Below are 22,457 nucleotides of genomic sequence, written 5' to 3' on the forward strand. Positions count from 1 at the left end.
AGGGAACATCACCTTAGCTTCTTTCCCCTTTTGAGAACGAGCCGGCGCAGGTTTAGGAACCTCCACTCTCTTTTTTCCTCTTCGAGACTCAGAGCCATCAGCAACAACCTTCTTGGAATCCCTATTATCCATCGCAAGCCTTCAAACTCACGATATGGGAAGCCAAAGGATAAGCAAGTATTTATAGCAAAACTTGCCGCCCAAAGGACCAGTCACCACACCTGACATCCCATAAATGCGAGAGGCGGCTGCAGAAACCTAGGATTGACCACTTGGAATAAACGATTTTCCCTTTCCAAAGCTTGACTTTGACCACAGGGACACTGCGAAAATTCAGCTGCCCAACTCGGATCTGTTGTGTTCGGTAAATCGAGATGAATCGATAAAGCTTCAAGTCATTACCCTCGTCTACGAGCATAACGACTTGGGGGGCTCCTGTTCTGGGCCGAGCGTCGAGCTCGAGCATCAGTGGGTGTCGGACACACATACCATCCGAACATGTCCTAACGGTCAGATACCCTTGCGTATTGTAACGGCCGTAAACCGGAATGATGAGCATTAACTGCACATTATGGCTCCTTAGCCGTTTTCCGGCAGCCACTTGATGGCCATTAATGCCATCAAGGGCCTTAGCCCAGCGCTGGGGGCTATATATATGCATCTCCACTTCATTTGCAAGGTACGCATTTTATAGCTAAGAAAACCTTACACACATACTGACTTGAGCGTCGGAGTGCCTGCAGGTACACAACCCCCCTCCGCTCCAACAGGGGTCTCAAACGCTCTCAACCACCGCAAACGCCGGCGAAGTCGCATCATTCTGATCAACACGATCATATTGTATGAGACATATTGTATCGCGTTGCGTTGATTAGTAGTTTTGCAATACTCAACAACATCACATACAATTATTATCTCAAAAAAATCTGAGGCAAACTAAAAAAAGTTGGTATTTGAATTTCGATCCTAAACATAAAAACGATCATTTATCAAAATAATATTTTTTAGAGTTAAATATATTTTTGATCCCTATACAATTAACAAATTTTGTTTTTTTTTTGTTCTTGTAAAAAAAGTTAGATGTTTTGGTCCTACAAAGTTATTTTGCACAATTTTAGAACATTATAAAAAATTATTAAAAAATAATAATAATAAATTTAACTTATAAGTCAAAATATTCGTTACTTTTGTGTTTTGTCTTTATCTTTTGAAATTTTAAAAATTCATATTCATTTTTCTCATTTTAATTTTTTTAAAAATTTTGTAAAGACTTTTTTATAGTATTTTTTAAATTTAAGATTTTTTCAGATCCAATAATTTTCTTGTTGTCAAGTAGTATAGTGGTTAGAAAATTCTTCAGATTCATCAATTTTTAACCCAAGAACAAAAACTTCTAAAGACGATTAAATTAAAATAATTACAAAGTGATTCAAACTCCCGAGGTAATAATAATAATATAATATATAATAATAAAAAAAGAGATTAGAGACTAATAATGAAGAGAAAAGCGTACGTGGCAGCTTAGGGTTGATCACAAGTCCTAAAAAAAGCACTCCCTACCCTTCCCATTTGTTTCCCCCCAAAGACCCTACTGCAAACAGTACTCACACACACACCCTCCCTTCAGTTGAGTTGAGTCCTTCACTTCAACCCCTCTCTCTCTCTCACTTAAACACTCGCCACTACTCTCTCTTTCTCTATCTCCATCTCATAAATTGTAGTACATGGTCCCATTTACCCTTCCTTACCGGAATCGGAATCCATGAACGGCGGAACCACCCTCACCTCCGTCCGATCCATCCTCGACAAACCCCTTAACCAGCTCACCGAAGATGACATTTCTCAACTCACTCGTGAAGACTGTCGCAGATTCCTCAAAGATAAAGGTCCTCCTCTTCTTTCTCTCAAATTTTTTTTTTCCTCTCTCTCACAACAAAAATAATAAATTATTAATTATTTTCTTCCGATTTTATCCTTTCCTACTCCATGATTTCCGGTATCTGAGAACACCTTCATTTAATTTTTCTACCCAATGCTTCTTCTTTCTTTCTATATTTAATTTAATTTAATATTAATTTAATTATTAATAATCGGGATGCGGATTTTTTATTTATTTTCTAAATAAAATAAAAAAAATGAGTGAAGAAGAAGACACGTGTTCGTACAGGGATGCGCAGGCCTTCCTGGAACAAATCTCAGGCGATCCAGCAAGTCATTTCTCTCAAAGCACTTCTAGAACCTACCGCCGATGATCTCCCTGCTCCCGTCGGCGTCTCCTCCGCCATTCACCACCATCATCACCACCACCCTCAACCTCCTCAGGTCAGTCTCTGAAACTTTCTCTCTCTTGTTTGTTTGGTTTCTAAGTTTAATTGTTGTTACTTGATGAATGTAGAGGAATTTGAATGAAGCTCCGGCGAAGGGTGCCGATCCCGATGATACCGGTTTTCATGCTGTGGAGGATCTTAAGAAATCCACCACTTCAACTGCTGCGGAAAAAGCTACTGAAACGAATGATGCCAATGTTGTTAAACTCTCCGGGTGTGTTCTTAATTTTCACTCATGTTTTTTCTTTGTGTTGGTAACTTTTTGTTTCTCAGTTCTTAATGTTGCTTGGTTGAAGTTAAGTGAGAGTGAAATGTGCATATTAGATAAGTTGATGATAGTATAAAAGTAAGTTGGCCTATGTAGTATAGACACAACGAATCGACACTGATAATAATTTGAAAAAATTACATAATTCAATTTAATCACGTGTCGGTGCCATGTTAGTGTTGACAATGAGACATACCTAATCCGAGGAGTGTTTGTGTTTCATAGAATTTGGTTGGTTGAAACATTAAATTTTGGTTTTGGCTTTAGTTTGGAAAATTGGCACATTGTTTAACAGCTTTATGTGAAGTGGGAGAGTATAATAAGAAAGTAAATTTTTGGCATATAATGAATGTGTGCTGATAGGGAAGGTGAATTATTTTAGTGGATTGGTTGTGAAAGTTTATTATAGGGTCAGATTGTGTATGCCTGCAGTTTATGGACATATATGTTATATTTTTGAGATACTAGTATATTATTTAGATGGAATGGTGGAAAATGTTTAGGGTCAGTTTGACTTTTTCTTTGTTACTGGGATGTATTCTGTGGGTTCTTTCTTCCTGTCATTGTCAAATATCTAGATCCCTATAACTTTAATATCATTGTTATTCTGAATTTGTTGTGTTGCTTTTGCATTATTTTTTACTGTCTCATTTAATTGTTGTTTTCAGTTTTCTTTTCATGGTGGAACTTGTACAATGTCATGGTTAGGTTTTAGTGCCATCAAAGTACTGACAATCTCGTGCTGCTTAATTTACATTTTTTCATTTAGATTAAGCGTGATCATTTTGAATATTAAAGGGCTAAGAACAAGTTAGATGAAAAACTATAGTATGTGTTTGTATTGTTCTTATGCCAAAGCTTGTTTTTTTAGCATCTATACTCGTTTGAACGCTGAATAACCAATTGCTCCTGACTCCAGCAATGAATATGGTAGTAAACTGTAACTTTTGCTTATTTGGAATCTGAAGGAAATGTTTCTTTCAGTTCCTATAGGTAGTAATCATATCTACCTGAAAAAAGAGCCGCATTAGTGCTGTAATTAGCTGTTCTATTCTATATTTATTAAAACATCTATTATTCCCTTAAACTAAAAACTGAACTTATGCCATTCTTTGTCGGTAGGAGTCTGTGGTAGTGGTTAAGTGTGCAGAACTTTCAATTTATAGCTGCTTTCCATACGAAAAAAGTGATTTAGTTGCTTAAAACGCCAAATAATTTAAATTCAATAAATTTGTGTAAAATATAACTGAAGGCAGACTAATGTTTGTTATTATCTATTATCCATTCAAGTTCTTAACATTGGTTGTATATTTGATGTGAGCACAGGGGGTGCGCAGCTAGTGGGTCATTTGGGCAAATGACAATTTTCTACTGTGGTAAAGTGAATGTCTATGATGGAGTCTCACCGGATAAGGTAGCTAAATATGTGTCCTCTTGCATGAATATCTTACCATACATCAATAAAATTTCACCTTCCATTAATGTAACATTATTTTTATTTGCAGGCACAATCAATCATGCAGCTTGCTGCATGTCCATCCTCGTTTCCTCAGGATAATCTTTTAAATAAAAATGCAGCAGTTTGGGCTTCTCCTTGCAACATACCGATTGATAAGGATGTCCTCTTTCCCAATGACACAGCAATCCTTCAGGTTGCTCAAACAGGTAGAAAAATTGCTTAATTTTGCTTTCAAACCTAGTACTCTAATGTGGAAAGCAATCACTTTTTTCAATGCATATTGCATAATTTTCTGGAACTTCAAAGAATTTGTTTGTGTTTATGAAAGAACTTGCAGAAATTATTATAGCCTTTTTTGTGGCTTACATACCATACAATTTATTACTCGACAAGTGATATATCACTAAGTTGCCTATCTTTCTTTTTTCACAAATGGGTTCAAGCTAATAGTTGTTTTTTTATCATACTATTTTGCATGCTATGTTCTATCAGTTTTTGATACTATTAATCGATCCTTTTCTGTGCAAGTGCAAAAATCATTGGACGTGCAGACATTGTTATGACCACATTTACTCTGAATACTGATTTTTTGAATTAAAACTATTTTTTTATTATGTCTAGAAGTTGAACAAGCTCAACATCAGCGACTTGTTTAAAATCATGATAACATTGATAAGTTAGGAAGTGAGATTTTTGAGTTCAATTTATTGAGTCCGTGCATCTAGAAGATGAACAAGCTCGACATTTTTTACTTGTTTAAAATCATGGCAGCAGCATTCATTAGTCAGGAACTGAAGTTGTTTAATTTCATAATTGGTGTTACCAATTTGATTTTACAGATAAGATGGTGGAATATCCTCTGCAATACAGGGAGAAAGGGATCGTAGCTCGTGATGCTGGTAGGGACAATTAAGTGTTTAAATTTTTGCAGTCTGCTCTAGAACTTTATCTTGTGTCTCTTTTGGCAGATTTACAGATACTTTCAAGTAGAAAGTTATTGATAGATACTTGCTGAATTTGGAGTTTCCTTTATCGAATTTCTTTTGATTTGGCTAGTTTTTCCTTGGCATCCCAAGTGGGTGGCATTTAACATGGGACACTATTAAAGTTTCCCATGGTGGACCAATCTATATTTTAGCATTAGATCAAATAGGAACACATATTTTATTTTAGTCACTCAACACTATTTTTTTACACTATCTTCAACCTTTCTTCCAACCATTATCCCTTCCAAATTCAGTTCTTAGACTCTCATCAAGCTAATCGATGCTGAATTTTTTTCTTGTTGGATCTTTTTTATAATCTCATATAAGCTAATCTTTATTTGGAGTCAAAATTGAAAAGTGAATGATCTAGGTTAATGTTAAAATAAGACATGTTTCAAACATAGTTGGTTAGTTATGCTGTTTTTTGTTGCGGTTCCTCCCGTTAAAATGGGGTTGTTCAGTCTTGTTGGATGGAGACAAAAGGAAGATAAGGGAAATTCATAAACTTAATGCAAATAAGCAAGAAGTAATTTATAGCTAACTTTCTAAATCTTCAGGCGAGCAAAGCAGCAGCATCAATTAGCTCTAACAGAGTCTAAAAACTGAATTTGGAAGAGATAATAGTTGGAGGAAAGGTTGAAGATAGTGTAAAAAAAATATAGTATGGAGGGACTACAATAAGATCTGTGTTTCTGTTTGATCTAATTGTATAATATATAGACCGGTCCATCATGGGAACTTTAAAAGTGTCCCATGTTAAATGCCACCTCCCAAGTGACCTACTTGACGTAAGATTTGTCATTGATAGAACAACACACACCATTTGGTCCCTGTAGCCTATCCTATCTAGTGGAAGAAGCTTTTGTTTTTATTGTTATTATTATCCTTGGGTTATAAAGTTACTGCTATTTTTCTATTTTAGTTTTGGATGTCAGCCCCACTTTGGAATGCATGAGCTTCTTGCCTTTTTTAACAATCATGCATTCTTCAGTAAAATCACTACTATTAGTTGTACAAAAAAATGCTACCATTAGAGTATTTGTAGATTTTCGCCTGCTACAATATATGTAAATGTAATTATAAATTGATCATTTGTTAGTACTGGATTCAGCACTCAGCAGTCACAGTAGTTTTTCCCCCTCAAAAGATCCCATGCATGTACAAAATATGTGTGAATACCAGTACTCATACTGTCTATTTTCACCTGAGAGGGATTGCTAGCCATTTATGTATTTGGGCACCATGTGCACCCATTCCGTATATTACCTGGGTAAAAGTACTTGTTCTTTGTAATTCTGAAAGCAATGCAATATGAAGAAATATTTTTGGTCTTACTATAATGTACTGCAGTAGGAGTGTATAAGAGGAAGCCTTTTGATGTATTAAATTGATAGCATTACACATGTCGATGCACTCACATGGTAGCATGATATTGAACGTAAGCTACAAGAATTTCTAAGAGCTACAGAGAATAATTATCTTTTTAAACTTAAAGCTTGTATCAAGCTTACATTACCTCAAATTATGAGAACCCAAGCATCAGTAATATTTATTTGTTTTATAAAAGATGTAGAGGGTCAGGCAAGCAGATTAGTGTCGCTGCAGCGATATCGTGAAAAGCGAAAGGACAGGTATCTGCAGTACTAAACTGTCATCTGTTTATTGACATCAATTACTGTGTTACCACTTTTTTAGTTTTAATGAATACACACTGAATTATTTTATTACTCTGCCGTTTTAGGGGAAGATCCAAGGGCAACAAACTGACTGGCATAACTTCATCTAACTTTGAGATGTATTTGAACCTTCCAGCGAAGCTCCATGCCTCAAATGGTAATTCAAGTCGTAGTAGCACTGACTCTCCACCACAGCCTAGACTGCCTCTAGTTTCCGGTGGCTCAGCTGAAAACCAGCCAAAAGTTACCCTTCCCATTGATTTGAATGATAAAGGTCTGTCACAAACTCACAATCTTTTCTTCAACTGTTAATTTAACAAATTAATAACGTTTATTTTTTTGCTAACAAGAAAGAAACAATAAACTTCTCAAAGTATATTAATCAGAGGGTCTTCGTAAATAATAAATAAAGCAGTTGTCCTATATATAAAGACAATACAGGATTTTGGTATGACTTGATTTTTTTCTTCCAATTTTACTCTTATTATTATCAGATACAATTAACAAACAAATGCAGGAAGCAATTGAAAATTTGCGCATAATATTCATTGGTTTCGGTAGCAGTTCCATTTCGACCGTAAAACTAAAATATGTTGCTTTTATTTTCACATTTGTTTTTCCCTATCAAGTCAAATCAACAAGGATGAGCAAACAATATCATTTCCAAACAAATAATATTTGTTTTTCTATTAATACTTTAAAGTAAAAACGAATATTAGACATCAAATGCGATAAATTAAACATACTAAACACAATAAAAATGATGACAGACGGACACGTTAGTGCCATCTCTCTGCTAGTAAATATAAAGGTACTCATTTCCATAATTGATGACATAACTAGGTTATTATAACCCAAAACCATAGTTGTGAAGTTCTCCATTTGTTTAAGAAATTGAAAAGATCTCTACTTATATGACAAGCATCAAAGGAGGATCTTAGTTTGCAGTGCTCATATTTAACTTGCAGATTTTTACTGTTTTAACTGGTTATAAGTTTACAAAGGATAATATTGTGATGTTGATTTAGTACTCAAGGAAACCAATAATTGATGAAGCACCAGCCTTAATGCTAGATTACCAAATTATTGTTCAATGTTTTATGTCATGTGTTTATGTAATCTCGTTGTCTTGACAGATGTTCAAGAATGCTAAAACTCAAGACTAGATAGATTGTGCAGATTTGGAACTCGTAGATGATTGAAGAGAGCCAAGCCATGGATGTATGACTGAAGAGAAAATACCATATAGCTTCTGGGAACCTATAAAAAAAACATTGGGCCTAGAATAGAGTGGTCAATTTTTAGTAGCTTTAACTGCTGGGAAAATTTATTATGTTTAGGATAGTCTAGTGTCGCGCTGACCTGATCAATTTTGTAATAACAATCTTGTAGTTTCATTTCATCGTTCGGGAATTTCTTGTTTCCGTAACTTGAGGTTTTCTGAGTTAGTAAATTTAGCGTCAGGAGCAGCCATTTTCCCATGAATGTGATATGTATTGTAAATTCATCATGCCGCTGCCTCTTGTTAATTGTTAATAGCTTTTGTGCAACCTAAACTGGACTGTTTTCTCTTGTTTTTATTACTACTTTGTTGCTGCATTTATTTTTCATCTATGTAGTACACTCTATAAAGTAAGAAGAATTCTCATATGATGTAGCTGTGCTTGTGGGATCAGATCATCAGTTCAGGTTATGAGTGGTAGCTATAGTTAGGTAAACTCATCTACAAAGTGCAGGTTTTGGGACTTGAAACTTGACATTGCAGTCAAAATTTTATTGTGATTGTTACTATTCATTTCGGGGTGAGTAATTGTTATACTGAGAAATATTTACTTATAGTGAGGAAATGCTTTAGTCAGTGATGTTGATGCTTCTTTTGGTTCTGAATTACTTCAGCACTATCATAAATGATGTTGGTGCGTTTCTGGTAGAACAAATGTAAAGGTTTGTTGAGTTATTCTGAATAAAAGAAGAAGACATGTACTACGTACTATTTATAAAATAGGGTGCTCAGGTGTAGGTCAAGCAGTGGAGCCCATAGTTTTAAGGAGATGGAGAAAGCTCAGGGTTGGAACTTAGAATTAAATGATAAAGGGGTCTAAATATCTATCAATTGTACCACACTGTGTTGTTACTGATTATGATAAATTAAAACTGTTTAATTATATTGTGGTATATTTTTTCTGTGACATAAAATAAAAAATAAAATTGAGTTAATAAGAGAAAAAACTAGAAAGCCAGCACCGACCCAGCCAGAAAGAAACAATCTCATAAAACGACATTGTTGATATTTTTTCACGGGTGTTAAAATACACCACAATAATATTATGCAGTTTTTTTTATTAATTGTTGTTAATGTCTCGTAACAAATATAAATATACATTATCAGCATATATATTTGTGTACGAAACGAATTAGAGTAAGCTAGAGAAGAGAAGAGTCATTGAAACTAGAAAATTGTTACTCATGGCGATTGAGGTGAGTTTTATTTCTCTATTAATTAATTAATCTCAATTAATCTAAGATTTGTGATGTTTATTGAAAATTTGTGACAGGCATGGTTCATGGATGATAGCAATGAAGACCCAAGGCTTCCTCACCATGGCAACTCCAATGAATTTGTTTCCTTGGACCAATTAGCAGGTATTCATCACAATCATCTCTCTTTGTATAGTTTTTTTTTTTTTTTTTTTTTATTATTATAAAGTTTCTACTGTCATTTAGCGGTAACTAATTATAGGACATACAAGATATCCCTAACCGACTGTTCTCCTCTTCCAACTAAATTTTCTCTATATACATGAGTAACGGATCGAATCCCTGAGCGTCTACTTAAGGAGTTCAAATCTCTTATCATTTAGACCAATTGTTAGTCCTCTATATAGTTTACTTTATTGTAACTAATTATTATAAAAATATTACATCTAATATATATATACTGTGACATTAATTTGAGGGAAAATGGTCATTTTTTTGCAGAATTGGGGGTTTTATACTGGAAGCTGAACCCTAATGACTATGAAAATGATCAAGAGTTGAAGAAGATTAGAGAAGCCAGGGGATACAATTACATGGTAATACTATTTGTATTGTTTTCCATTTGCTTTTTTTAATGTCGGTTATTCATATTGAGTTTTTTTCGTGATACAATACAATAATTGAAATAGAGTTTTTCTTTTTGGGTTTAACATGTTTTTCTGAGATTAAAATAGGGAACATATGACTTATTATATAGTTTATTTATTAATTAATGGCCTTCTAATTTTTGACTTGTATAAGATAGTTATATACAATTCCTCGGACATGCTGTGCTGTGCATATGGCTTAGCAGCTATACTATATTATTCTGGAACAGCTGCAGTATAGTTGTTGGATATATGGTGATTTCAAGATTAATTTTTGGCCTGTTGAAGTTGAACATTTTGGTTGAACTTTGGTCTTTGAGATTTTTGCACTTTTTGAAGGGGAATTCATTTTTTAAATTTGCCATGGTTTGCTAACCATTCGCTAAGGTTCATATTTTGTTTTGGTCAAGTAGCCTAATGGTTAGAAATTCACCTCTTGAGATGAATAAGTGGGAAATCCCGGTTCGAACTCCGGTCCTACATATAGAATGCAATATCCTTACCAACCGAGCTACGCTCACGGGAACATCAAGGTTCATATTTTAGAATAGCAAATCATGTTCTAAAGTGCGAGAAAATACAATGATTGATCATGAAGTTTGGTTTGGTCAATTTGTGCCTGCATCTTCTAAAACATTGTGACTGTTGGAGTTTTCTCTTATGAAATGAATTAAGGTTTATAGAGTACAAAACTTTGTTTAAATGCAATAATCCAGTTCACTCATAAACCGTACCGGGGGGCTTGGGAAAAGCACCTGGTACGCTCGTTTCGCTTTCAGCTCCACTCGCTTTGCTATGTTACGCTCAAGTGTCTGTCCACTTATTAGCAAATATGAGCCATACTCAACCATATCATCTTTGTATCTTGAATATTTTTCTGTTTTATTTGAATATGTTTTAGGATCTGCTTGATTTATGCCCAGAGAAAGTTGAAAATTATGAAGAGAAGTTGAAGAACTTCTACACTGAGCACATTCATCAGGATGAAGAGATTCGTTATTGTTTGGAGGGATGTGGCTACTTCGATGTTCGAGACAAAAACGATCGCTGGGTTCGCATTTGGATCAAGGCCGGTGATCTTATCATTTTACCAGCTGGAATCTACCACCGGTTCACTCTCGACACAAGTAACTATGTGAAGGTACATAATTACAGTTATCAATTCTCTTGATTAAGCTTGAGAGTCTGGAATTACAGTTATCAATTTGATCTCAACTCCTTGATCAAGGCTTCATTTTTGGGCTGTGGAGAGTAGAATAAAAAGTAGTACAGTTTTAAGGTTGTTTAAAACTTTAAAAAGATCAAGATTCAACGCTTTATATCAGTTGAGTTTGAGTAGAACTAATTGTTTTGTAATCTGCATATGTTGGTGGTTTTGTGCAGTTAATGAGGTTGTTTAAAGGCGAGCCAGTGTGGACGGCATATAATCGACCACAGGAAGATAACCCTGCAAGAAAGGAATACATTAAGGTCTTCAATGAGAAAACTGGAGTGCCACTTGCAGCTCATTAGGACCCTCAGAACATATGCAACTATATATCTTCTTTTAGACATTATAACTTTATAGTTTGTGATGGAACTGTTTGTATGTTATTGTATAGATTTTTTACTCTAAAAATAAGACCTATCTATGAACCTAAAACAGATCAAACATGGGATGAAGTTGTCTTAAATAATCTTAAGAGCATTAGTAAATGTTATGTCATATGTTACGTTGTACCAAAAAAAATGTTATGTCAATGTTCATATTTGTCAGGCATCGGCGAAAACGTGTGTGATTCATGCGACTTAGAGCATTGACTCATTGTTACTTCCAACGCTTTTCCAAACTCTTCAACATGATCACATGCTCATTTTTTGTACTTTATTGATATTGTGATCATAATTAAGTCATTCTATCTAGCATCTAAATTTGATATGAAAGACTTCAAAAAAAAGAGCATAATTTTGAGAGTATGAATCATAACGAAAAATAATAGTATAATTCTATATCCAAGAAAATTATGATGAGAAACTTTCTAATTTGGTTATTTTGACACTAATTCTATAAGTACCCCTCCGAATTCAAGTATGCATTATAACAATTAGACCAAAATTTTGAAGTTATTTCTTTCGTTCTAAATTATAAGTCGCTTTATAAAAAATAATTTATCTCAAATTATAAATTAATTTACAATATCAATAAAATATTAATGTTTAATTTTTATTTTTATTAATATCTCTTTTTTCAATTATATTGATTTCCATTTCCTATTGACGGATGATAAATTTATAAAAAAACTAATAACTTATCTTTTTTATACAAAATTAACTATTTTTTTTAATCTATGTCAAATTGATAAATATTCCTTTCATTTTTCTTATATATTTAGTTTAAATTTCATACTAAATACATCAATTTTTTATTTATTTAATCAATGTTTACACTAGGAAACACCAACCGTCCTCAGATTAGGCGTGTCCGTGTCCGACACGTATCGGTGTCCGTGTCCGACACAGACACTTATGATTATACTAAATTATGTTATTTTTTCAAGTTTTTATTGGTATCAACATGTTAGTGTCCGTATCGTGTCCGGTATCCGTGCTTCATGTAGTCATCAATTTATAACTTGTGACGGATTTATCACATATTTTACACTTTTTATTTAAATAAGTTGTAACATAGTATATTTTTGGTCAAAAATAAAAATTGTACATAAATTTGTATTTTAAATATTTAAAATTGATGAAAAAAACGAAGTGATATATGTCTGGTTGAAGTGTGACTACATAGGATAGACCGAGGAGACACAGATCCTCTGCTCTGCCGTTAAAAGTACAATACAAGGTTAGTTAGTTGCTCTGTAACTTTAACTGTAACTGTAACTGTAACTGTAATGGCTTCATTCTCTCTGAACCTCACAACTTCACTTTCTCCATCCATTCTTCAACGACGCCGTTTCTCATCCTCTACTCATCCACCACCACCACATGTACTTTCTTTCTTTCTTTCATCAATTCATTCATTCTATTCAATTCTAATGTTTCAAACTGTTTCTTTTATTTATTCTTTCCGAGATTAATTCATAATTTATGGAATAAAATTTTCTTATTTTAGCTTCATGATTGATTGGTTTTAATAATTATGCTTAAAAATATTATCTTTCTCTTATTCAGGGTTCACTGCTGCAAAATAAGAAATTTGGGGTTTTCTTATTGCTGGGTTTAAGACCATTTTCTTTCAATTGGAGGATGAGGTAATAATATTCCATGTTTCATACTTATCCATGTAGTTAGCCTCTATTTCGATAAACAATTTAATTAACCACTTATAGCAGCATAACTTATCGTATAAGTGTTTATGTATAAGCTATTTCTAATTCTATAACAAAAAGATAAAATTGTTTTCATTTAAGCTATGCTGGAGTGGAGAGCTTATGAAAATAAACTCAAAACTGTTTATAGACAGACATGTCATAAGCTGTTTCCATGAGCTCTCACGGTCGCATATGTTTATATCAGTAGATAATCTCAAATAAGTTAATTCAAACATGCTATTAATTTTCTAAATGTTGTTGCTTTCATTGTTATCTGTGGTTTAATTTAATTTCCTTTGTATGGTTTATTGGAGTGAAAAATGGGCAAGTGGAAATTGTCGATGTATCTAAACTTTATTGTTACGGATTAAGTTGACATTTTCCCCCATAGTACTATCTAGTGTGTTGTCTTATTATTATAGCATACTCTTATTGATGAAGCTGTCAATAGTAAATTGGAGTGTTTGAATCTAGAACAGGAGAACTATAATGTCTGTAGCCAATCAAGATGCAAGGGAAGCAGTGAAAGAAACCGACGAAACTGATAGCATGATAGGTGTACTGACTGAAGTTGATTCTCATCAAGTAAGAATAGACGTGTTTCTGTCAACTTGTTTCTTATCCTTCTGTTTTTGAATTTTGAGTAAATATATATACACATGACATTATAATGGTCTTCCCATTTAGATGTACATCAAATTTGTACTTTAATGTCGCATTTTTACCTAAGTTGGTCCTTGAAGGATGAAACTGGTTGTATGGAATCTTTTATTTTAAGGACTGAATTTGGTATAAGTGGAGGACTGATGTAATGTAGCCTATATTTTTGAAGGACCAATCGTTCTTTTTTTTATCGAACGTAATTGTTGATTGTGATTTTGTAACTTGTTGCTGCTGTTGATTTTATCCGTAATTGTGGATAACGGATATAATCTAGAATGATAGAAATTTATGCTTCTTTTGTCGTGTTTGGAATTCATGCTATGCTATTACTAGGTAATTAAAATACCAATTTGGCTATTCCATATTATGATGGACTTAGAACTTTTCTCTAGGTACATGACAAAAGTAATGAAGCTTGGTCACAATTTGCCAGAAAAATATCGGGTGAATGGGATGGATTTGGAGCAGATTTCAGTAATCAAGGGACGGTAATCGAACTTCCAGAGTCGGTGGTGCCTGAAGCATACCGAGAGTGGGAGGTCAAAGTATTTGATTGGCAAACTCAATGCCCCACTCTTGCTGACACAGAGGATCGTGTTCTTCAGTACAGGTCCATTCAGTTGCTTCCCACGGTTGGATGTGAGGCTGATGCTGCTACGGTATACAATTCCGATGAGAGAAAAGTTGGTGGAGAAAACAGTGGAGTTACCGCCTTTGCTTACCAACCTAGTGGCTCTTACGTTGCTCTCTGGCAAAAGAAGGATGACTTAATAGAGTTGGAATACTGCTTGATCAATCCTCAAGATTTTGAATCTCGGGTTAGGATTGTTCAGCGTATCCGTGTATTAAATAATACAGAGTTGAAGCTACAAGGTATTAGAGTATTTCGTGAGCAGTGGTATGGACCATTCAGAAATGGCGATCAACTAGGAGGTTGTGCCATTCGCGATTCTGCTTTTGCTTCTACACCACCGGTGACTGCTTCAGATATTACTGGTATCTGGCAGGGATCTAAAGATGTCTCCACTTTTGGCACTGCAAACACTGTGAGTGCAAGGATCTCTCTTACCCTTTGTTTTTCATATATGTATTGTTCTTGTTTTATTGGTTACATTACACGGTTTTCTATGTAAATCCAGGCGATCTTTCAAGAGCTTTTAGATGACAAAACACAGAAGACTGTTAGAGATGGAGAAAACTATGTATTACTTCCTAAGCAACTTTGGTGTTCATTTGAACAAAACAAGGATGGCGAAACGCTAAGTGAAGTCGGATGGCTTTTAGATCATGGGCAGGCAATCACATCAAGCTGCTTGTTCTCAAGTACTGCAAAGCTAAAGGCAAGTTACATTTATTTATGATATACCAATTTTTTCTAATTATTCAAATAGATAGCCATGGATTATCAATTTATCACAAGGATCCAAATTCTTCACTTTCATTTAGAAGAAAGAGAGAAACAAAATAAATTAATAAAATATAAAATGATGGTTTGTATATTCATCTTACTCTAATAATATCCAATGGCAAGTCACACTCGTGAATTAGGTAGAGATCCTCTTCATTTCTCAAACGAAATGGTAAATTCCATTACTACGACTTTGTAAGCATATACGAGTTGTAGCAATATTTGTGTTTATACTCACAAAATGGATGTATCATCTAACATAACCACGCCCTTTATCTTTGCAGGAAATATCAATAGCATTAGAAACTAGAGCCTTGGAACATGCAGAATAGCCTTACTGGCAATCCATTCTGATCCAAATATGTTTACATCCCTAAATAAACAGCTTCACAATCCAAGGTGAAATTCATGTATAAATATAATAATTTTATAGCAAAGTTTGTTTTATAATTAAATCATCCATTTTAAGTGTATATGATAAGGTCTATTAAAGTTTTCTTCTTCATGGTAGCTTGTTTCCGTCGATTTCCGAATACTGTGTTTATTAGTTATAGTTAAAGGTTTCTTTGTACATTCCTGGAACTTATACTGCATGCAGATGAATTTGGTGCTTCAAAATTAAGTTTTCATTCTGTGAACGTTGCTTTTGATGCAAGACTGTGGTTTGTGGTTACACAATAAAAGGAAATAGTCCTCTTTGTGTTTCTAAGATATAAATTGTTTAGTATTTATTATCATCTAATTCTTTATAAACCGTTCTTTATTATTATTTGGAGAATGTTAACATGTGACATTATTTTTATTTTTATATACTTATATTGTTATTTTAAAGCTTACTGACTATGATTTTTCCAATAAAAAATACAAGACAAGCATGGACAAATGATGTTGTGAAGAAGAACTAATATATGAATGTATTGTACAAATATACTATAGGTATCTGTATCTCTATGAAAGTCAAATTCCAAAGGTCATCAACTGTATAGCAAAAAACAAAAAAGATAGTTTTTAATACTCTCTTTTATTAAAATAATTATTTCTGAAAAAAATTGTCAAAAGTCAAAGCTAGAATATGTGATTGTGAATGTGAATGTGAATGTGAATATATATCTAGTGAAGGTGCCACCTAAACCATAGGTCAATTTTCAATTCTCTATCCTCCGTTTCCCAAATTACCCATAAATTTGTATGATTTTTTTTTTGTTTGTTAGTATTTTATAAGTCTGCAATAAAGATTATTTTATAAGAAAAAACCATTTTCTTTCTCCCAAATTATAAATAAGAAAGACCAACAATTATGTTTTTCAAGAACTATAAATAATTTCAACACTTATGAATTAAAAGCAAATTATATTTATCTTACTCTCTCTTTTTTTTGGCAAAAGCCCAAGAACAGGGAAACTACAAAGCAACTGGTCTCGAAGTTGAAACTCCGAATACATCAGCATTCAAACGTTCTTGAATTTTCTCACGACAAACGTAAAAAATAATAAAGTCTTTTTGTAATCTAAGTCATATCCGCAAGATCATCAACACAAAAATTTGATAGATGGGGAGTAAATTTTTTTTTTTGTAGGAACTAAAGTACACAAGGAAAATAAAATGAAAAATGATGAAAGTAGTAAAAAAAATGGTAAAATTACATTTTAGTCCTTTAACATAATTTCAGTTAACACTTTAGTCATTTATTTTTTTTCTTTTTTTTATAACATTTTAGTCCTTTTCATGTTTGAATATGAATTTTAAATTTCAAATTTATAGTTTTTTTTCTTTGTTCAATCTCAATCATAAATACATTTTATGTCTTAAAAGAAAATCATAGATTTGATGTTCAAAAAATCATATACAAACATAAATTAAAGATAAAAAATAACATAAAAATAAAGGACTAAATGGTGTTTTTTTTTTTTTTTTTAAAAAAGATTATTTTAGAGAAAAGGACTAAATAATAGTTACCTAATTTTTTTTTCTTTCACCACCAGTTTAATCTGGTCCGGGGATCAGTTCTGACATCAAGTGGTTCCAGCTCCCTCTCGATCGCAGTCGCAGGGGATCGAACCGTGGTCCTTCCTACCAAGTTCAGTGTCAATCACCACTGAAACCAACTAACGATTGGTTAATAGTAATACTCCCTCCGGTCCTTAATATAAAATACACTTTGCTTTTTAGATTCATTACAAATCTAATGTATCTAGTCAATAATATGAACTAGATACATTAAATTCTCAATGAATTTAAAAAATAAAATTTCTCTTATATGAAGATGGAAGGGAGTAGTTATCTAAAATTTTGTTAAAAGACTAATATGTAATTTTGAAAAAATAAAAAAAAAAATCGTAACAAACTAAAAAAAAAATATTCCAACATAGAGAAGGGCGTTTTGGTAAATAAATGGGTGTGGTTGGGAATTATAAAATCGCGTAAACATCAAGCATTTGCGGGCATAAACCCGATCGATAGAAGAATAACAACTCAAAACTCTTTATCATCATCATCGTCATGGTTTCCTCCAACAAGGTATTTATTCATTCATTCATTCATTCATTATTTTTCGCCTTTCTTAGATTTGTTCAACCTGTTGCGTGTGTACTACTGCTGGGTTTTTTGGTTTTATAGGAATTTATATGAGACAAAACATATGTCAAATCTTTACAAATTTTGAATTCAAAATTGATTATCTATTAAGTACATAAATGGTGTTATGTCTAATTATGTTGGTAATGAGCTACTATTTGTTATCACTCATATTTTCAGGACATAATTAGTAAACTAGGTTTTATAGGTTTTTGTATATGCGTATTGTTTAGTCGTTAATTTGCTAGGGCGAGGGGATTGCTACGTAATTCTACCCTTAGTTCTATACAGAGAAAATTACGGCAACAAAAGTTGATGTATCTGGTTCAAAATTCGGACTACATACATCAACTATTTATAAAGTTAAGTTAACAAAAGTTGATGTATCTGGTTCAAAATTTCGACTACATACATCAACTATTTAGAAAATTACGTCAACATAAGTTTATATGTATCTGGTTCAAAATTTGGACTAAATAGATCAATTATTTATAAAATTAAGTTAACAAAAGTTGATGTATCTAATTCAAAATTTGGACTACATACATCAACTTTCGTTGATCCAACTTTTTCTTATTTTTAGGATCATAAGAAGTGTTCCTTTGGTGTTTCAATCTTTACTACTGGGTCACTTCTTCGGGGACACAAATAATAGTTTGGGATGTGGGTTGTGAGATGTGAGAATTGGATGATATCTGTCTTTTTTTGGTGTCATAATGTCCTATAGCAAGCAAGTGGCTCTTAAAATTTAGTTTCCTTATTTTGTATTGGTGTTGATGTGGTATGAAAATGCAATGTTTCTTAAGCCGTCCATTTACTATTTTGAAACAGTTTTTTGTTTTATTTTTGTTTTCTGATTACAAATACAATCTTTACTTCATTTGATTTGAAACTTGATTTGAGAGGATGAATTTTAAAAAACAAAGTGCAGAATGATAATGATTTATACTTGATACAATAATTTACCAACAACTGTTCAGCATTTGACAACTATATAGTCTGTTGTTATCCATGTACAATTATTTTATCGAAATCTTAATTGTTAGTTTTCAAGGGATGGTTATCCCTTTATTATGTCCTCTAAATTGCACTCCCTCACTTTAGAAGGATTAAGCCCAATCTTGTTTATATCACTTGCTCAAATTGCCAACTCAGTAATATGTGTACACTACTGCTTCTGTTACATTTTGGGTTGTTAAGAGGTGGCAGAAATAAGAGTAATCATATTTTTATATGTCATTTATTGTAGGATCCCCGAGAAGAAGTTATTCAAGCATGGTATATGGATGATAGCAATGAAGATCAACGACTTCCCCATCACAAAGAACCCAAAGAGTTTGTCTCATTGGATCAACTTGCTGGTAAGCTTATTGTTGCAGGTGTCAGTTATATTTATAGCCTAATTGTAGGGTTTGCACTCACAAGTAACTTCTGAACTATGACTCGTGTTAACATTGCAGAACTTGGAGTTCTTAGCTGGAAATTAGATGCCGATAACCCTGATACAGATCCAGAGCTGAAAAAGATCCGTGAAGAACGCGGTTACTCGTACTTGGTTAGTCATGCTAATATACAAAGAAATATACAAAATATGCAAAACCATGTCTGTTTAGTTATATGTAACATTCAGAACTATTTATGGGAAGTAACTTTTTTTCTTTTTGCTTGGATGTCAAATGTCCGCTTTTTAACATTCTGGCTAAGTGGCTATGTCATGCTTTTTACATTTTTATCTGAGCACATTTTCTGCAGGATGTTTGTGAGGTCTGCCCAGAAAAGTTGCCAAATTATGAAGAGAAGATCAAAAGCTTCTTTGAGGAGCATCTGCACACTGATGAGGAGATCCGCTATTGTGTTGCTGGAAGTGGTATGAGCAAAGTTTTTTGTTTGAGTTGATTTTCTCGTTACCATGCCTACCCTGTTAAGTTGCTAAGTATTTCCTGTTTTTCTTTAGGTTATTTTGATGTGAGGGATCGCAATGAGGCTTGGATCCGTGTATTGGTGAAGAAAGGAGGACTGATCATTTTACCTGCTGGAATTTATCACCGTTTTACATTGGATGAGAGCAATTATATTAAGGTATTGATTGCATATTTGCAAATTGTAGCTACACTACTTTCATCCGTTGCTAATAGAAAATCATTATACCCCCTTAGCTTCTCATTTTTCTGTCGGTCTATCCCATTTTTGGGAAACTTTAGCTTTTGAACTTGGTTCGTTGAATACTTTAGGACATTGTCTGTGCCCTTTTTGGAAGTCCTTTTGTGCGTCCGACCTTCACAATTTTTTTTAGAAAACAGAAGGATTTGATTTCAAAGATGAAGGTGTAACTTGAGATGTGACATTGCAAGACTGTTTTTGTTATCTTTTATGCGGCATTTTAACTTCTTTTTTTTTTTTTAATTTATTTTTTATTTTAATTTTTAATCTTAACATTTGCTGAGATCCCTCTACTTCATCCATGTTTCTTACATGATTGTAATTATGCAGGCTTTGCGATTTTTTGTTGGTGAACCAGTTTGGACTCCATACAATCGCCCACATGATCATCTCCCTGCAAGGTATGCTTTAACTGGTTTAATAGCAGCATATGAGACTATCATAGACTTTTTTCGAACCTCACATTCTGTTTTCAATGTGCAGAGGGCAATATATCAAGACTTTCGTGGAGAAAGATGTTGCCAACCATACTGTTGACACCACTGCTTAAGATTCGGTTCTGCCTGATTGTAACATCGGATAGAAAGGACTAAGGCTTTGATACTAAAATGAAGTTTGAAAAAAATAATGGTCTCTATGTCAAAGAGGTTCATCCTTTTATGTTGTGGTATGTGAGTAACCTTAAAGTCTTGATGTTACATACTATAGTATATCCATGGTGTTTGTTGTCTGTGTTGTATAAAAAGTTGCATTTACAAGTATTGTTATCAGTACTGGGGACTGAATAAACATTCATAAATAAAATGTTAATGTATTGTATTGTGCTGTATTGGTTGCAATCGACTTTTAAAGGAGTTTGAGCGTGTTTGTTTAAGATTATTTAGGGATAAATTCATTTTTTAGTAAGATACTGAGTATCATTTATGCTGAAAATTTTAAAAGTATTTTTTATTAGCTTTTGAAAAAGGAAAAAAAAAAAGAAAAGACTTTGTTGTGTCGAGTTGGAAAGAGTCGAGTCATCAACTCTGAGGTAGAAAATAGCGTCGTTGGTGGACGCAATGGAAGGTGATTTTCCTCTATTCTGCTATTTCATCATTGCTCAGTTCAGTTCTAGACAAGCAACTGATATTGTCATTCCAAGGCAAGACAAAAACTATATCTTTGGCAAATAAGTTCCTTCCTTTCAATATATATGAATCCACTCTGTATACATGCAGAGAAGTCACATCCTACTCCACGAATAGAAGAGTTTTTTTTAACACATGAATAGAAGATTCTAGTAAAGATAGTATTCAACTAGAGTGTCTTAGCAATATCACATAATTTTGTAAGATTTTTCAACTAAAATTTTCTGAAGGCTTTATCAGTCGTGTTCTTCGATTTTATTACGAAAAATCTCTCAACATATCCTACTTATAATGCATCAAACACATGTAGGTTGAACAATTCATCATCAACCATACTTTTAATAATAACCTTGCTTTTTATATGCTACTAAAAACATTGCAATAATACACATGAACCAGATTCCAACCCAGGATCTTTCACTTATTTACTTTAAAAGGTAAATTTTTAGGGAAACAAAAACTCATAAACTGTGAATTTTAATATGTTTTAATAATATATTAAATGATTTTTAATTTTTTAAATAAATTTATGTATGATCTATATGATATAAACTTTCAATCCAACGGTGAATGTTGTAAAATTTGTATTCATTATAATGTTATTCATGACTTATCTTATACATTATGCATTACTTGAATCATTCTTTCATGTTAGACGAAACCGCACGAATGATATGTCCACAAATACACGTGATCATGCAATACAAGTATACAATGCTTCTTAACTAGGGAGATTAGTGGTCTTAATTGAGTGACGAGAAACACTCCACGTCTCCACCTAATCATGCTTTAATTTGCCTAATACTATAATAGTATGCCAAATGAGGTGATTTGATTCTAAAGTTTGAATTAGACAAACCAAAATTAAGTGCTTAAGAGAAAAACAAAAGGCAAAAAAAGCAAGACATGGGACACTACAATTATATGTGATTTTGCTTTTTGAATTTTGATGATGTCGGGCATATTCGATCATGTTCTAGTCTCATCTCTTTTTATTGGAGTATTAGTATTATTTTAATAATTTTTGTCTCATCTCTCTAATCTCTATAATTTTTTACAAGATCTCTCCTCTCCCATAAACTATATATTTTATTCAATATAAAAAGTATATTTGCTTACACGTTTCGATCTCTCATTTGCCAGACTAGGTAGCATATCGTGCCCCATCCACCACCATATATTTTTGTCAAATTGTGAAGCTTACAATATTTTTGTCAAATTCAATTCTGAGTACTTTGTCAACTTGCAATTATTTATTGTTTACTACTATAGTAGTAGTAAATAATACACAATTTTCCATGCACGAAATCATTTAAGTTTGACTGTGCATAGGGCATGTTGCTTTGCGCTTAGAGGGCTCTTAGCATTCAACCAAACATCAATGT

General features: G+C 33.1%; 4 protein-coding genes across 6 annotated transcripts; all 4 read left to right on the top strand.

The window, feature by feature from the left end:
- Positions 1-1,535: 1,535 nt before the first annotated feature.
- On the top strand, positions 1,536-8,302 carry LOC123914269 (protein TIFY 4B-like). Of its 2 annotated transcripts, none has more exons than XM_045965364.1 (9): positions 1,536-1,886; positions 2,168-2,322; positions 2,396-2,541; positions 3,922-4,009; positions 4,101-4,260; positions 4,894-4,953; positions 6,608-6,671; positions 6,782-6,990; positions 7,853-8,302. In XM_045965364.1, exons 1-9 carry the CDS (start codon positions 1,763-1,765, stop codon positions 7,867-7,869), a joined length of 1,023 nt encoding a protein of 340 aa, XP_045821320.1. In that variant the 5' UTR covers positions 1,536-1,762; the 3' UTR covers positions 7,870-8,302. The 2 variants fall into 2 exon arrangements, with proteins under 2 accessions (XP_045821320.1, XP_045821328.1); XM_045965372.1 differs by having other exon boundaries at positions 1,577-1,886; positions 6,614-6,671.
- A 534-nt stretch (positions 8,303-8,836) lies between these two features.
- LOC123914283 (1,2-dihydroxy-3-keto-5-methylthiopentene dioxygenase 1) lies at positions 8,837-11,610 on the top strand. The gene is made up of 5 exons (XM_045965384.1): positions 8,837-9,194; positions 9,272-9,359; positions 9,696-9,790; positions 10,743-10,982; positions 11,225-11,610. Exons 1-5 carry the CDS (start codon positions 9,183-9,185, stop codon positions 11,351-11,353), a joined length of 564 nt encoding a protein of 187 aa, XP_045821340.1. The 5' UTR covers positions 8,837-9,182; the 3' UTR covers positions 11,354-11,610.
- Positions 11,611-12,618: 1,008 nt separating this feature from the next.
- On the top strand, positions 12,619-15,922 carry LOC123884925. 2 transcript variants are annotated; one of them, XM_045934153.1, is made up of 6 exons: positions 12,619-12,816; positions 13,001-13,080; positions 13,620-13,725; positions 14,196-14,849; positions 14,943-15,143; positions 15,496-15,922. In XM_045934153.1, the coding sequence occupies exons 1-6, from the start codon at positions 12,721-12,723 to the stop codon at positions 15,541-15,543; spliced, it is 1,185 nt and encodes a 394-aa protein (XP_045790109.1). In that variant the 5' UTR covers positions 12,619-12,720; the 3' UTR covers positions 15,544-15,922. The 2 variants fall into 2 exon arrangements, with proteins under 2 accessions (XP_045790109.1, XP_045790117.1); XM_045934161.1 differs by having other exon boundaries at positions 12,785-12,816; positions 13,615-13,725.
- A 1,680-nt stretch (positions 15,923-17,602) lies between these two features.
- Positions 17,603-20,819, top strand: LOC123922546 (1,2-dihydroxy-3-keto-5-methylthiopentene dioxygenase 2-like). The gene is made up of 7 exons (XM_045975256.1): positions 17,603-17,728; positions 19,035-19,146; positions 19,246-19,340; positions 19,538-19,652; positions 19,740-19,864; positions 20,276-20,346; positions 20,429-20,819. Exons 1-7 carry the CDS (start codon positions 17,711-17,713, stop codon positions 20,493-20,495), a joined length of 603 nt encoding a protein of 200 aa, XP_045831212.1. The 5' UTR covers positions 17,603-17,710; the 3' UTR covers positions 20,496-20,819.
- Positions 20,820-22,457: the final 1,638 nt, after the last annotated feature.

The sequence above is a fragment of the Trifolium pratense genome, linkage group LG1, assembly GCF_020283565.1.
Source record: "Trifolium pratense cultivar HEN17-A07 linkage group LG1, ARS_RC_1.1, whole genome shotgun sequence".
NCBI lineage: Eukaryota > Viridiplantae > Streptophyta > Magnoliopsida > Fabales > Fabaceae > Trifolium > Trifolium pratense.

Bases quoted from the DNA above. Each gene is read 5' to 3' on its own strand.
- LOC123914269 (XM_045965364.1), top strand. From the start codon at position 1,763: ATGAACGGCGGAACCACCCTCACCTCCGTCCGATCCATCCTCGACAAA. The intron at 2,542-3,921 runs GTGTGTTCTTAA...ATGTGAGCACAG, and splicing joins AATGTTGTTAAACTCTCCGG to GGGGTGCGCAGCTAGTGGGT. The intron at 6,672-6,781 runs GTATCTGCAGTA...CTGCCGTTTTAG, and splicing joins CGTGAAAAGCGAAAGGACAG to GGGAAGATCCAAGGGCAACA.
- LOC123914283 (XM_045965384.1), top strand. The intron at 9,791-10,742 runs GTAATACTATTT...AATATGTTTTAG, and splicing joins CCAGGGGATACAATTACATG to GATCTGCTTGATTTATGCCC. The intron at 10,983-11,224 runs GTACATAATTAC...GGTTTTGTGCAG, and splicing joins ACACAAGTAACTATGTGAAG to TTAATGAGGTTGTTTAAAGG.
- LOC123884925 (XM_045934153.1), top strand. From the start codon at position 12,721: ATGGCTTCATTCTCTCTGAACCTCACAACTTCACTTTCTCCATCCATT. The intron at 13,726-14,195 runs GTAAGAATAGAC...ACTTTTCTCTAG, and splicing joins CTGAAGTTGATTCTCATCAA to GTACATGACAAAAGTAATGA. The intron at 15,144-15,495 runs GCAAGTTACATT...TTATCTTTGCAG, and splicing joins CAAGTACTGCAAAGCTAAAG to GAAATATCAATAGCATTAGA.
- LOC123922546 (XM_045975256.1), top strand. The intron at 19,147-19,245 runs GTAAGCTTATTG...TTAACATTGCAG, and splicing joins CTCATTGGATCAACTTGCTG to AACTTGGAGTTCTTAGCTGG. The intron at 19,341-19,537 runs GTTAGTCATGCT...CATTTTCTGCAG, and splicing joins AACGCGGTTACTCGTACTTG to GATGTTTGTGAGGTCTGCCC.